The 13,702-nt window shown below is 49.2% G+C and overlaps 1 protein-coding gene across 1 annotated transcript; it reads left to right on the forward strand.

The window, feature by feature from the left end:
- Positions 1 to 2,114: 2,114 nt before the first annotated feature.
- On the forward strand, positions 2,115 to 12,432 carry LOC136640350 (zinc finger protein 271-like). The gene is made up of 4 exons (XM_066615411.1): positions 2,115 to 2,200; positions 6,953 to 7,035; positions 7,943 to 8,069; positions 9,607 to 12,432. Exons 3-4 carry the CDS (start codon positions 8,036 to 8,038, stop codon positions 12,063 to 12,065), a joined length of 2,493 nt encoding a protein of 830 aa, XP_066471508.1. The 5' UTR covers positions 2,115 to 2,200; positions 6,953 to 7,035; positions 7,943 to 8,035; the 3' UTR covers positions 12,066 to 12,432.
- The last annotated feature ends 1,270 nt before the right edge of the window (positions 12,433 to 13,702 follow it).

Here is a 13,702-nt window from a genome sequence, read left to right on the forward strand (position 1 = left end):
ATAAAAATTGATAGTTGTACCCAAGCACTGCCCGTCTACAGTCTCCATTTTTATTTTAATTTTTTTTTACACTCGGGCCGGGGCCTTAAATACAGGGGCATGCCCTGGCATGCCCGGACATGTTCCTGAAAGCCAATTCCTATTGGTCAGCAGTGATGGGACAAGCTGTTTGAGGGGTCACATGAACCCCTTTCCAACACTTTATTGGTGGGCTCCTTTTCCCGCCAAACCAATTGTCGGGGTGCTACAAAACCCTTCCCTAGTGGTCGAGGGGAAAGTGGGGTGTTTGAGGGGTCACATGAACCCCTTTCCCACACTTTACTGGGGGGCTCCTTTCCCCGCCAAACCAAATGTCAGGGTGCTACAAAACCCTTCCCTAGTGGTTGAGGGGAACGGGGAGTGTTGTTTGAGTGGTCATATGAACCCCTTTCCAACACTTTATTGGGGGGCTCCTTTTCCCGCCAAACCAAATGTTGGGGTGCTACAAAACCCCTCCCTAGTGGTCGACATTCTTGGGAAAAGTTGTTTGAGGGGTCACATGAACCCACTCAGGGGGGCAGGATTTCTGGTAAAAAGGGGCGGGACTTCTGCTGTCAAAGTTAGTTTGACATAAAGTATATACTTCCTACTACTACTCAGGATATTTCTGGGCCCCTCCTTTGGCTCTTGGTTTCCTTTCTGATCCTGGGTGCAAATTTCCACTTTACCCCCCTCTCATAGGCCCTGTGTGGGTGAGTCACTTCAGAACCCCCCTCCCAGTCCAGACCCACGAGAAGGGGGCACCCCAGGCTGCAAATGACCCTTCACGAGTGTGCAAGAAACAGAGACATTTGTTAGCAGGGCCAGCTTTTAGGTAATTGTGGCAGTTTTGCCCAGTTGGGCCCCACACATGGTGGGGGCCCCACATTGCTCTTCTGATGCTTCAGTTGGCCTGAATTGGGTCACTTCGGAAGCAGCTCCTGCCCACCGCTTCTTCCAGCTGGTGCCTTGCAGGCAGCAGCACACACCTCACGAGCTCCCAGCGCCTTCCTCTCCTCCGCCTCACTCCGGAGTGGGCTGCGATGGACAGACGAGGCAGCAACGGGCAAGAGTCGGGCTGCTGCAGGCCAGGTGTGCACTGTGCCACCAAAGGTACACCTGCACAGAAGGAACAGAAGTTTTTTTCTTGGTCTGGCTCCATTCAAGCTAAGAGCTAAAAAAATTAGGAGAGGGGGCCCCGCAAAAGTGTTTCCAATTGGGCCCTGCAGCTCCTCAGGCGGCCCTGTTTGTTAGATCCATGAGCAAAAGGTTGATGTTTGGGAAATGACTTCAAGGCAGCAGTGAAATGGCATCACCCTCACCTCAGCCCCAGTGGCGTAGCTAGAGGGGATGCAAAGCAATAAGTTTTGCAGGGGGCCTCATCGCAGCATGAAAATGGCCCCTTCACCTACCCTTCAGAGCCATTTGGTGTGTGGAGGAGCAAAATGGGGCATACGCTCAGCAGGCCTCCCTGGAACACTCCCAGAAGCCTTTTTGCTCCCTCCGCCCGGAATGGCTCCGAAGGAGAGGAGAAGGAAGGGGGGACATGATGGAGACATCCAAAATTATGCATGGGAAGGATAAAGTGGATAGAGAGATGCTCTTTACACTCTCACATGACACCAGAACCAGGGGACATCCACGAAAGTTGAGGGTTGGGATAGTTAGGACAGGCAGAAGAAAATATTTCTTTACTCGACTTGTGGTCTGTGGAACTCCTTACCACAGGATGTGGTGACGGCATCTGGCCTGGATGCCTTTAAAAGGGGATTGGACAAGTTTCTGGAGGAAAAATCCATTACAGGGTACAAGCCATGATGTGTATGTGCAACGTCCTGATTTTAGAAATGGGCTATGTCAGAATGCCAGATACAAGGGAGGACACCAGGATGCAGGTCTCTTGTTATCTGGTGTGCTCCCTGGGGCATTTGGTGGGCTGCTGTGAGATACAGGAAGCTGGACTAGATGGGCCTATGGCCTGATCCAGTGGGGCTGTTCTAATTTTCTTATGCTGCAGTGAGGTTCCTTGCCAAACTTGGGGCTTTGCACCCCCTCTAGCTACGCCACTGTACCCATCATCACGTTTCTCTCCCTCACAGGTGGTGAGTCAGCATCGGGGCCACGCTCCAGATAGTCTCCTCTTTTGCATGAAGCAGGATCAGCAACTGCACAGCCTGTTAAGGTAAAGGGCTGATCCAGGAGAGGAGAGAACGTGCCAGCAACTGCTTGGGCGCCTCTTCCTTCTTGCAGGCCTCGCAAGCCCTCTCCCCCTTGAGCCCCGTGGCCCAGTTGAGCTGCCTCTCCTGGCTGTTGGCTTTGTAACCTTCCTTCCCAGTTGTGACTTCTGGACTGGTGCCAGAGGGACCTTGCGGAGGCTTCTGCTTGCCTCTGGGCAGGAGAAGGTGGCTGAAGGCAGGAGGGGTCTTGAGGGGGCTGCGCACAGGAGGGGCATTCCGTGTACAAATGCTTTTATGCGAATGCCTGAAGTCTCCGAGCAAAGGTGGGAGAACTAGAATGTCTGGTGACAAGGAAAACATTGACATAGTGGGCATAACGGAAACATAAGAACATAAGAACAGCCCCACTGGATCAGGCCATAGGCCCATCTAGTCCAGCTTCCTGTATCTCACAGCGGCACACCAAATGCCCCAGGGAGCACACCAGATAACAAGAGACCTCATCCTGGTGCCCTCCCCTACATCTGGCATTCTGACTTAACCCATTCCTAAAATCAGGAGGTTGCGCATACTCATCATGGCTTGTACCCCATAATGGATTTTTCCTCCAGAAACTCGTCCAATCCCCTTTTAAAGGCGTCTAGGCTAGACGCCAGCACCACATCCTGTGGCAAGGAGTTCCACAGACCGACCACGCGCTGAGTAAAGAAATATTTTCTTTTGTCTGTCCTAACCCGCCCAACACTCAATTTTAGTGGATGTCCCCTGGTTCTGGTATTATGTGAGAGTGTAAAGAGCATCTCCCTATCCACTCTGTCCATCCCCTGCATAATTTTGTATGTCTCAATCATGTCCCCCCTCAGGCGTCTCTTTTCTAGGCTGAAGAGGCCCAAACGCCGTAGCCTTTTCTCATAAGGAAGGTGCCCCAGCCCCGTAATCATCTTAGTCGCTCTCTTTTGCACCTTTTCCATTTCCACTATGTCTTTTTTGAGATGCGGCGACCAGAACTGGACACAATACTCCAGGTGTGGCCTTACCATCGATTTGAACAACGGCATTATAATACTAGCCATTTTGTTCTCAATACCCTTCCTAATGATCCCAAGCATAGAATTGGCCTTCTTCACTGCCGCCGCACATTGGGTCGACACTTTCATCGACCTGTCCACCACCACCCCAAGATCTCTCTCCTGATCTGTCACAGACAGCTCATAACCCATCAGCCTATATCTAAAGTTTTGATTTTTTGCCCCAATGTGCATGACTTTACACTTACTGACATTGAAGCGCATCTGCCATTTTGCTGCCCATTCTGCCAGTCTGGAGAGATCCTTCTGGAGCTCCTCACAATCACTTCTGGTCTTCACCACTCGGAAAAGTTTGGTGTCGTCTGCAAACCTAGCCACTTCACTGCTCAACCCTGTCTCCAGGTCATTTATGAAGAGGTTGAAAAGCACCGGTCCCAGGACAGATCCTTGGGGCACACCGCTTTTCACCTCTCTCCATTGTGAAAATTGCCCATTGACACCCACTCTCTGCTTCCTGGCCTCTAACCAGTTCTCAATCCACGAGAGAACCTGTCCTCTAATTCCCTGACTGTGGAGTTTTTTCAGTAGCCTTTGGTGAGGGACCGTGTCAAACGCCTTCTGAAAGTCCAGATATATAATGTCCACGGGTTCTCCCGCATCCACATGCCTGTTGACCTTTTCAAAGAATTCTATAAGGTTCGTGAGGCAAGACTTACCCTTACAGAAGCCATGCTGACTCTCCCTCAGCAAGGCCTGAAACCTGGTGGAATGCGGAGAATCAGTGGGATACCGCAATCCGGGGCTATAAACTCTACAGGAGGGACAGGCAGGGACGTGTTGGAGGTGGGGTGGCTGTTTATGTTGAGGAAGGGATAGAATCCAGCAAAGTAGAGATTGAAGGTGGGTCCGACTCCACCTTAGAATCTCTGTGGGTTAAATTACCAGGCTTGTGGAGCGATGTAATACTGGGGGCGTGCTATCGTCCTCCAGACCAGAAATCAGATGGGGACCTTGAAATGAGGAAACAGATCAGGGAAGTGACAAGGAGGGACAGGGTTGTAATCATGGGGGACTTCAACTATCCTCATATAGACTGGGTCAATTTGTGTTCTGGTCACGATAAGGAGACCGGATTTCTTGACGTGCTAAATGACTGTGCCTTAGAGCAGCTAGTCATGGAGCCCACCAGAGGGCAGGTGACTCTGGATTTAATATTGTGTGGTACGCAGGACCTGGTTAGAGATGTAAATGTTACTGAGCCATTCGGGAACAGTGATCATGCTGCAATCGGTTTTGACGTGCACGTTGGGGGAAGAATACCAGGCAAATCTCTAGCAAAAACCTTTGACTTCCGGCGAGCGGACGTCCCTCAAATGAGGAGGCTGGTTAGAAGGAGGTTAAAAGGGAGGGTAAAAAGAGTCCAATCACTCCAGAGTGCATGGAGGCTGCTTAAAACAACAGTAATAGAGGCCCAGCAGAGGTGTATACCGCAAAGAAAGAAGGGTTCCACTAAATCTAGGAGGGTGCCCGCATGGCTAACGAGCCAAGTTAGAGAGGCTGTGAAGAGCAAGGAAGCTTCCTTCTGTAAATGGAAGTCTTGACCTAATGAGAATAAAAAGGAACATAAATTGTGGCAAAAGAAATGTAAGAAGGTGATATGGGAGGCCAAGCGAGACTATGAGTAACGCATGGCCGGCAACATTAAGGGGAATAATAAAAGCTTCTTCAAATATGTTAGAAGCAGGAAACCCGCCAGAGAAGCGGTTGGTCCTCTGGATGGTGAGGGAGGGAAAGGGGAGATAAAAGGAGACTTAGAGATGGCAGAGAAATTGAATGAGTTATTTGCATCTGTCTTCATGGCAGAAGACCTCGGGCAGATACCGCTGCCCGAACGGCCCCTCCTAACCGAGGAGTTAAGTCAGATAGAGGTTAAAAGAGAAGATGTTTCAGACCTCATTGATAAATTAAAGATCAGTAAGTCACCGGGCCCTGACGGCATCCACGCAAGAGTTATTAAGGAATTGAAGAATGAAGTTGCAGATCTCTTGACTAAGATATGCAACTTGGCCCTCAAAACGGCCACGGTGCCAGAAGATTGGAGGATAGCAAATGTCACGCCTATCTTTAAAAAGGGAAAGAGGGGGGACCCGGGAAACTATAGGCCAGTCAGCCTAACATCTATACCAGGTAAGATGGTGGAATGCCTCATCAAAGATAGGATCTCAAAACACATAGACGAACAGGCCTTGCTGAGGGAGAATCAGCATGGCTTCTGTAAGGGTAAGTCTTGCCTCACGAACCTTATAGAATTCTTTGAAAAGGTCAACAGGCATGTGGATGCAGGAGAACCCGTGGACATTATATATCTGGACTTTCAGAAGGCGTTTGACACGGTCCCTCACCAAAGGCTACTGAAAAAACTCCACAGTCAGGGAATTAGAGGACAGGTCCTCTCATGGATTGAGAACTGGTTGGAGGCCAGGAAGCAGAGAGTGGGTGTCAATGGGCAATTTTCACAATGGAGAGAGGTGAAAAACGGTGTGCCCCAAGGATCTGTCCTGGGACCGGTGCTTTTCAACCTCTTCATAAATGACCTGGAGACAGGGGTGAGCAGTGAGGTTGCAAAGTTTGCGGACGACACCAAACTTTTCCGAGTGGTGAAGACCAGAAGTGATTGTGAGGAGCTCCAGAAGGATCTCTCCAGACTGGCAGAATGGGCAGCAAAATGGCAGATGTGCTTCAATGTCAGTAAGTGTAAAGTCATGCACATTGGGGCAAAAAAACAAAACTTTAGATATAGGCTGATGGGTTATGAGCTGTCTGTGACAGATCAGGAGAGAGATCTTGGGGTGGTGGTGGACAGGTCGATGAAAGTGTCGACCCAATGTGCGGCGGCAGTGAAGAAGGCCAATTCTATGCTTGGGATCATTAGGAAGGGTATGGAGAACAAAACGGCTAATATTATAATGCCATTGTACAAATCTATGGTGAGGCCACACCTGGAGTATTGTGTCCAGTTCTGGTCATCGCATCTCAGAAAAGACATAGTGGAAATGGAAAAGGTGCAAAAGAGAGCGACTAAGATGATTACTGGGCTGGGGCACCTTCTTTATGAGGAAAGGCTATGGCGTTTGGGCCTCTTCAGAATAGAAAAGAGGCGCCTGAGGGGGGACATGATTGAGACATACAAAATTATGCAGGGGATGGACAGAGTGGTTAGAGAGATGCTCTTTACACTCTCACATAACACCAGAACCAGGGGACATCCACTAAAATTGAGTGTTGGGAGAGTTAGAACAGACAAAAGAAAATATTTCTTTACTCAGTGTGTGGTTGGTCTGTGGAACTCCTTGCCACAGGATGTGGTGATGGCGTCTAGCCTGGATGCCTTTAAAAGGGGATTGGACAAGTTTCTGGAGGAAAAATCCATTATGGGGTACAAGCCATGATGTGTATGCGCAACCTCCTGATTTTAGAAATGGGTTATGTCAGAATGCCAGATGCAAGGGAGGGCACCAGGATGAGGTCTCTTGTTATCTGGTGTGCTCCCTGGGGCATTTGGTGGGCCGCTGTGAGATACAGGAAGCTGGACTAGATGGGCCTGTGGCCTGATCCAGTGGGGCTGTTCTTATGTTCTTATGCTGCAGTGAGGTTCCTTGCCAAACTTGGGGCTTTGCACCCCCTCTAGCTACGCCACTCTACCCATCATCACGTTTGTCTCCCTCACAGGTGGTGAGTCCGCATCGGGGCCACGCTCCAGACAGTCTCCTCTTTTGCATGAACCAGGATCAGCAACTGCACAGCCTGTTAAGGTAAAGGGCAGATCCAGGAGAGGAGAGAACTTGCAAGCAACTGCTTGGGTGCCTCTTCCTTCTTGCAGGCCTCGCAAGCCCACTCCCCCTTGAGCCCCGTGGCCCAGTTGAGCTGCCTCTCCTGGCTGTTGGCTTTGTAACCTTCCTTCCCAGTTGTGACTTCTGGACTGGTGCCAGAGGGACCTTGCGGAGGCTTCTGCTTGCCTCTGGGCAGGAGAAGGTGGCTGAAGGCAGGAGGGGTCTTGATGGGGCTGCGCTCAGCTGGTCCCTCAGCTCAGAGAGTGCAGGCTGCCCTCTGCTCCCAGAGAGACCTGCAGTGGTGAGCAGCTCTGCACAGAGCAAGTCAACAGCTGCAAAACTCAGACACTTGGAAGGACAGATCCTGCGAGAAGAACCAACTCCGCAAACAAGAGGAGGCTGTGGAAGGAAAACTAGGCTGAGCTGGTGGCAGCTGAGGGAGGAGGCCCCGGGGAGGCAAAGGGCCAGGGATGGAGGGTCAGAAAGGGTCACAGCACAGCAGCCAGATGGGTCCTGCTGTCCCAAGATGGGGCAAACGTGTGCATGTCCGAACTCTGGCTGCAGAGACGGGGCTGCTCTGGAGCTGCCATTCCAGCTGCCTGGGGGAGGACTGATGTTCCCCCTCAGTGCTTTGTATGCTTTGTATGGGGTGGCTTCTGTCCTGGTAAAGAAAGAAAGAAAAGAGGGATGGAGGGATGCAGGCAACTAGCTGGAGTAATGTGGCCAACATGTTACAGCAACCAGCTGCTCTGCTTTCCCAAATACGCTCAGGGAAATATCCAGTGGCTCCACGCGAATGTCTCTTTTGGACTGAGGGCAGCAGAGCAGGTGGTTCTCCTGCTGGAAGCTGGGACATTATTTGTGAGGAGAGACTGTTTTCTCCTTCTAGGGTCCAGTGTCCTCGGAGGAGGTGGCTGTGCGCTTCGCGGAGGAGGAGGGGCCTCTGCTGGGTCCAGACCTGCAGCCTCCACACTGGGCAGTCATGGAGGAGGACTGTGGGATTATTGCCTCTTCAGGTAAGGATGCCCTTTCCCCCTTGGTGAGTGAGCCGGAAAGGCACTGAGCTGCTCTTCTTCCTGTTTCTCACTGTCAGGATGTGCCTCAGAAACTGGGCATGTGACCATGAGAACACAAGGAGAGCCCCACTGGATCAGGCCACAGGCCCATCCAGCCCAGCTTCCTGTATCTCACAGTGGCCGACCAGAAGCCTCAGGGAACACATACGACAGCAAGAGATCTGTATCCTGGTGCACTCCCTGGCACCTGGCATTCAGATATAGCCTACTAGTATTGTGGCTTGTAACCCATGATGGACCTTTCTTCTAAAAATCAGTCCAATTCCCTTTTCAAGGCATCTAGGCCAGTTTTTTCTGGTCAAATGATGGGACCGGCAAATTTAGTCATCCTTCTCTTGGTCCTAGACCAGCGGTTCTCAAACCTTTAAGCACCAGGACCCATTTTTCAGAATGACAGTCTGTCGGGACCTACTGGAAGTGATGTCATTGACTTGGACGTGATGTCATGGCTGGAAGTTGCACCAATTTAGGCTGCACACCTAAGCCACGGTCAGCCAAAGGATCCACTACACAGCAAGCCCAGCTGTTATTTTGCATAGCTCAGAATGTGAACAATCCAGCTCAGAAGTCAAAGCAGAACACAACTCTTTCTCCAACCACAGAGCCCTCCCCTTTCCAGCATCCCCTCTTCCCACCCGCTCAGGGCAAAGCATCCTGCCTCTCTCCCACTGGGACAGCAGCCCAGCAGCTCTGTCTGCAGTATTTTCACTTCCTTATTTTCAGTAGTGGGCTAAGCCAGGTGTTATGTGACCCACCTGAAATTGGGTTATGAACATAATGTGCCAATAGTGGGTCCCGCCCCACAGTTTGAGAAATGCTGTTCTAGACTGAACAGCTATTTTCTTTGGAATTGCTTTGTCCTTCCAGGAGATTTCACACCCAGGTCAGGCAAGGGGATGACAGGCCTCTGGCAGCTGCCTTTAAAGCAGCTCTTCCTGAGCTTGTCTGGGGAGGCACTCACAGAGTTTGGAGAATCAGGGAGAATCTTCCTTCTCCCAAGTCGCCTGGCGATCAGGTCCGATTGCAACATGCCAAGTTGCAGCCATGATTGGGCTACTTTTCCAAAACAGCTAATTGAGAGTTGATCACTGAGCAGCATCTCAGTCCTTTACCGCCTTTCCTGGGAGTAAGTACCACTGATTCAACTGGGTTTACTTCAGAGCATGGTTATCAAACTTTTTGGCATTGAGACCCACATCAAAAAAGTTCCACTTCGCCAGCCACTCAAGCCTCTGTGGCTACAATGGTGATTGGGCAGCAGTGCTCCCCTCAAGTAGCAGGTTGTATGACCCTTGATGGACAAAGTCTAATCTACCTGGCAGTTTTGTGAACCACCCAAAATTGGGTCATGACAAATGTGTGGGCCTTGGATCCGCAGTTTGAGAACAGCTGCTTCAGAGTATACATGCCTAGGAGTGCACTTCAGAGGCTCCATTTCCCTGCTACAGTGTTAATCAAGATTCTGTCTCTGTTTTAGGAAACAAGAGAGAAGACAGCGGAGATCAGAGGGAACCAGGTGGAGTGTCCCCAGAAACCATGCTTGATGTACAGGAAGTGACTCTAGGAGGCCAAGACAGATCATGGAGGCAAGCGGAAAGCCCAGCACCTGCCTGGAGGAGAAAACTTGTTGTTTGTCTCCATAAAATCCCGATCAAAGAGGAACATTCCAAAGTAAGGAGAAGTGAGATGTGTCCTTTGCATGAAGGAACAACCAGTTGTAAATCCAGCATTAATAAACACAGCAAAACCCACCCAGGAGAGAAATCATTTCAGTGTCCTGAGAGGAGAAAGAGCTTCAGTTCAGGCACACATCTTGCTTCCCATAAGAAGAGCCACACACAGGATAAACCTTCACATCAAGAGAGATCAAAGAAGCAGGAGGGAAACCAGGCAGAGAAAAGGAGGAATAAATCTGACGCTTCTCAGGGTGGCGATTTCATCCCATTTAATTCCAGAAAAGGAACTGGAAAGGGAAACAGAGAAGACAGTGGGGATCAGAGGGAGCCATGTGGAGTTTCCCCAGAAACAACCATGCATGATGTGGAGAAAGTGATTCTTAGAGGCCAAGAAGGATCTGGGAGGCCAGAGGGAAGCCCAGCAGCTGCCTGGAGCAGAAAACTCATTGTTTGTCTCCATAGAATTCCAATCGAAGAGGAACATTCCAAAGTAAGGAGAAGTGAAATGTGTCCTTTGCATGAAGAAACAACCAGTTGTAAATCCAGCATTAATAAACACAGCAAAACCCACCCAGGAGAGAAATCATTTCAGTGTCCTGAGAGGAGAAAGAGAAAGAAAGAGAAAGAAAGGAGAAAGAGAGGAGAAATGTGTTCAGGCACACATCTTGCTTCCCATAAGAAGAGCAACACACAGGAGAAACCTTCACATCAAGAGAGATCAAAAAAGCAGGAGGGAAACCAGGCAGAGAAAAGGAGGAATAAATCTGACGCTTCTCAGGGTGGCGATTTCATCCCAGTTAATCCCAGAAAAGGAACTGGAAAGAGGAAGGAAAAATGCCCTCAGTGTGGAAAGACCTTTAGCTTTAAATCAAAACTTAGAGAACATCAAAGAACCCACACAGGGGAGAAGCTATTTAAATGCTTGGAGTATGGAGAATGTTTCAGAAGGAATGATGGTCTGAATCTGCATCAGAGAATCCACACAGGGGAGAAGCCATGTCAGTGTTTGGTGTGTGGAAAGAACTTCAGACGTAGATCACAACTGACTTTGCATCTTAGAACACACGCAGGGGAGAAGCCATTTGAATGCTCAGAGTGTGGAAAGAGCTTCGCTCAAAGCTCACACCTGACTCCGCATCAAAGAACCCACACAGGGGAGAAACCTTATGAATGCTTGGAGTGTGGAAAGAGCTTCACTCAGAACTCACACCTGACTTCGCATCTAAGAACCCACACAGGAGAGAAACCATATAAATGCCTGGTGTGTGGGAAGAACTTCCGTGATAGCTCACACCTGACTCCGCATCAAAGAACCCACACAGGGGAGAAACCATATAAATGCCTGGTGTGTGGGAAGAGCTTCAGTGTGAGCTCAACCCTGACTTTGCATCTAAGAACCCACACAGGGGAGAAACCATATAAATGCTTGGAGTGTGGAAAGAGCTTCTGTGTGAGCTCAAGCCTGACTTCGCATCTAAGAACCCACACAGGAGAGAAACCATATACATGCTTGGAGTGTGGAAAGAGCTTCACTCAGAGCTCATACCTGACTTTGCATCAAAGAACCCACACAGGGGAGAAACCATATAAATGCCTGGTGTGTGGGAAAAGCTTCAGTCAGAACCAACACCTCACTTTGCATCAGAGAATCCACACAGGGGCGAAACCTTATAAATGCTTGGAGTGTGGGAAGAGCTTCAGTGTGAGCTCAAACCTGACTTTGCATCAAAGAACCCATACAGGAGAGAAGCCATATAAATGCTTTGAGTGTGGGAAAAGCTTCAGTGTGAGCTCAAGCCTGACTTTGCATCAAAGAACCCATACAGGGGAGAAACCTTATGAATGCTTGAAGTGTGGGAAGAGCTTCAGGCAGAGATCAGGCCTGACTTTGCATCAAAGAACCCACACAGGGGAGAAACCTTATGAATGCTTGAAGTGTGGGAAGAGCTTCAGGCAGAGATCAGCCCTGACTTTGCATCTAAGAATCCACACAGGTGAGAAGCCATATAAATGCTTTGAGTGTGGAAAGAGCTTCAATCAAAGCTCAAAGCTGACTTTGCATCAAAGAACCCACACAGGGGAGAAACCATATAAATGCTTGGAGTGTGGAAAGAGATTCAGTCAAAGGCCACACCTGACTTTGCATCAGAGAATCCACACAGGTGAGAAGCCATATAAATGCTTTGAGTGTGGAAAGAGCTTCAATCAAAGCTCAAAGCTGACTTTGCATTTAAGAACCCACACAGGGGAGAATCAATAGAAATGGTTTCATCAGCCCCAATGGCTCAGGAATGCACACCAGAGAGAGACCATGTCAATCCTTGTGTCTTCAGTGAGTATTTCATGTGAACACAGGACAGACTTTTCAGCAAAGTGAAATGCTGTGAACTGCACAGACAGGCAGCTTTTAAAGCGATGTCCTCTGATATTTAGCAGCAGGAGAGCAACTGTCGCTTTTCCAGTGGTTGTTTCTGGTGTCTCTTCTGTATCTTTTATAACATTGTAAGCCCTTTTAGGATAACAAAGCATTTATTTTGCTATGCAAACTGCTTTGTCAAATACTCTTGCTGAAAAGTGGTATATACATTTTCTGGGTACTAATAATCATAATAAAACTTTTCATCTAAGACTGTGTGTAAAGAAAGCCATAGAGATGCTTAAAGTGGAAAATCTTCAGTCAAGCAAAAGCCTGACCACATCAAAGAACCCACACGGGATAAACCGTATAAACGCTTAGAGCAGTGCTTCCCAAAGTTTTTGTAGACTCACTGGGCATGTTGGTTGTCACTCCCGATTCCATCACTTTTTAAAGAGTGATGTAATGGGAGGGGAGAAATCCAGCCTCAGTAGTACATCCATTTTTCTCCCTGGAATTAATTGGGATGAAGGTATTATAATTATAGAATTATAATTCATATTATATTTACTCCTCACCCCTCAAGCAGAGTAGCAAGGATGGTTCCTGAGTACAGAGTGTGAATCTACCCAACCCCACCTCCCGACTTGCCCTTTCTGCTAAGGAATATGGAAATGGATTAGTTTGAACACTTAAATTTTGCATCAACACACTTGGCCTGTTGCATAGCTGAGGTGTCCTTGTGAAGTCAGACTAAATGTGTCCCAAACCCACTCCTAGTATGATGCGAAAAATAAATACAAAGTCTGTACTGGCTCGGTCGTCACCCAGATCAACAAGGACTGCACCAGATGCTGAAGTTCCTGGGCACCTGTTGATAAGTGGGCTACAGGACTCCAGATCTTCAGTTGAGCAATCAGGACTGGAGACTGTAGGGCTACTGGAAGAAGTGTCAGTTAAGTGGAAAAATACACCAAAAACCGCAGCCAAGAATTCAAAGTCTGCTATTCCAAGTCTTGCCCAGTCAGAAGAGGTTCTGAGAAAAGAATGTACCAAATTTGGAAAGAGAAACATCCAGATACAGAAATATCAAAACAAAGACTAGCAGATCAGCAAAGGTTTAGAGAAAGGAACAAAGTATTTACAGGAGTTGAGCTGAAGAACTGCAAAGAATAACGCTGGCTCAAGAAATGCAAGGAAAATTACCACCAAGGGAAGAAGGTGCTGGCAGTGGAGGATGCCACTGGTGTTCAGCCATATGAAATTCAAAATCAGGCAACCTCTCCTTCTGTGCGCCAGCTTCCTCATGCCAGCATCTCTGCACCAGCTTCTTTGCAAATGTAGGCATGGGGGCAGGGAGGAGGAGAAGGGAGAGAAGCGTTCGAGCGTGGGGGAGGGTGGGTGATGGGTGGCCCTGGGGGCGGGCGGGCGGGCGGGCGCACAGGGAGCTGGAGGCAGGGCTGGGATGCAGCAGTTGTGCCAGATCCCACCCCCTGTCCCCTTGGAGAACAGAGTGGTTTCAAGCCGCTCCACTCTCCTCA

The sequence above is a fragment of the Tiliqua scincoides genome, chromosome 2, assembly GCF_035046505.1.
Source record: "Tiliqua scincoides isolate rTilSci1 chromosome 2, rTilSci1.hap2, whole genome shotgun sequence".
Taxonomy (NCBI): Eukaryota; Metazoa; Chordata; class Lepidosauria; order Squamata; family Scincidae; genus Tiliqua; species Tiliqua scincoides.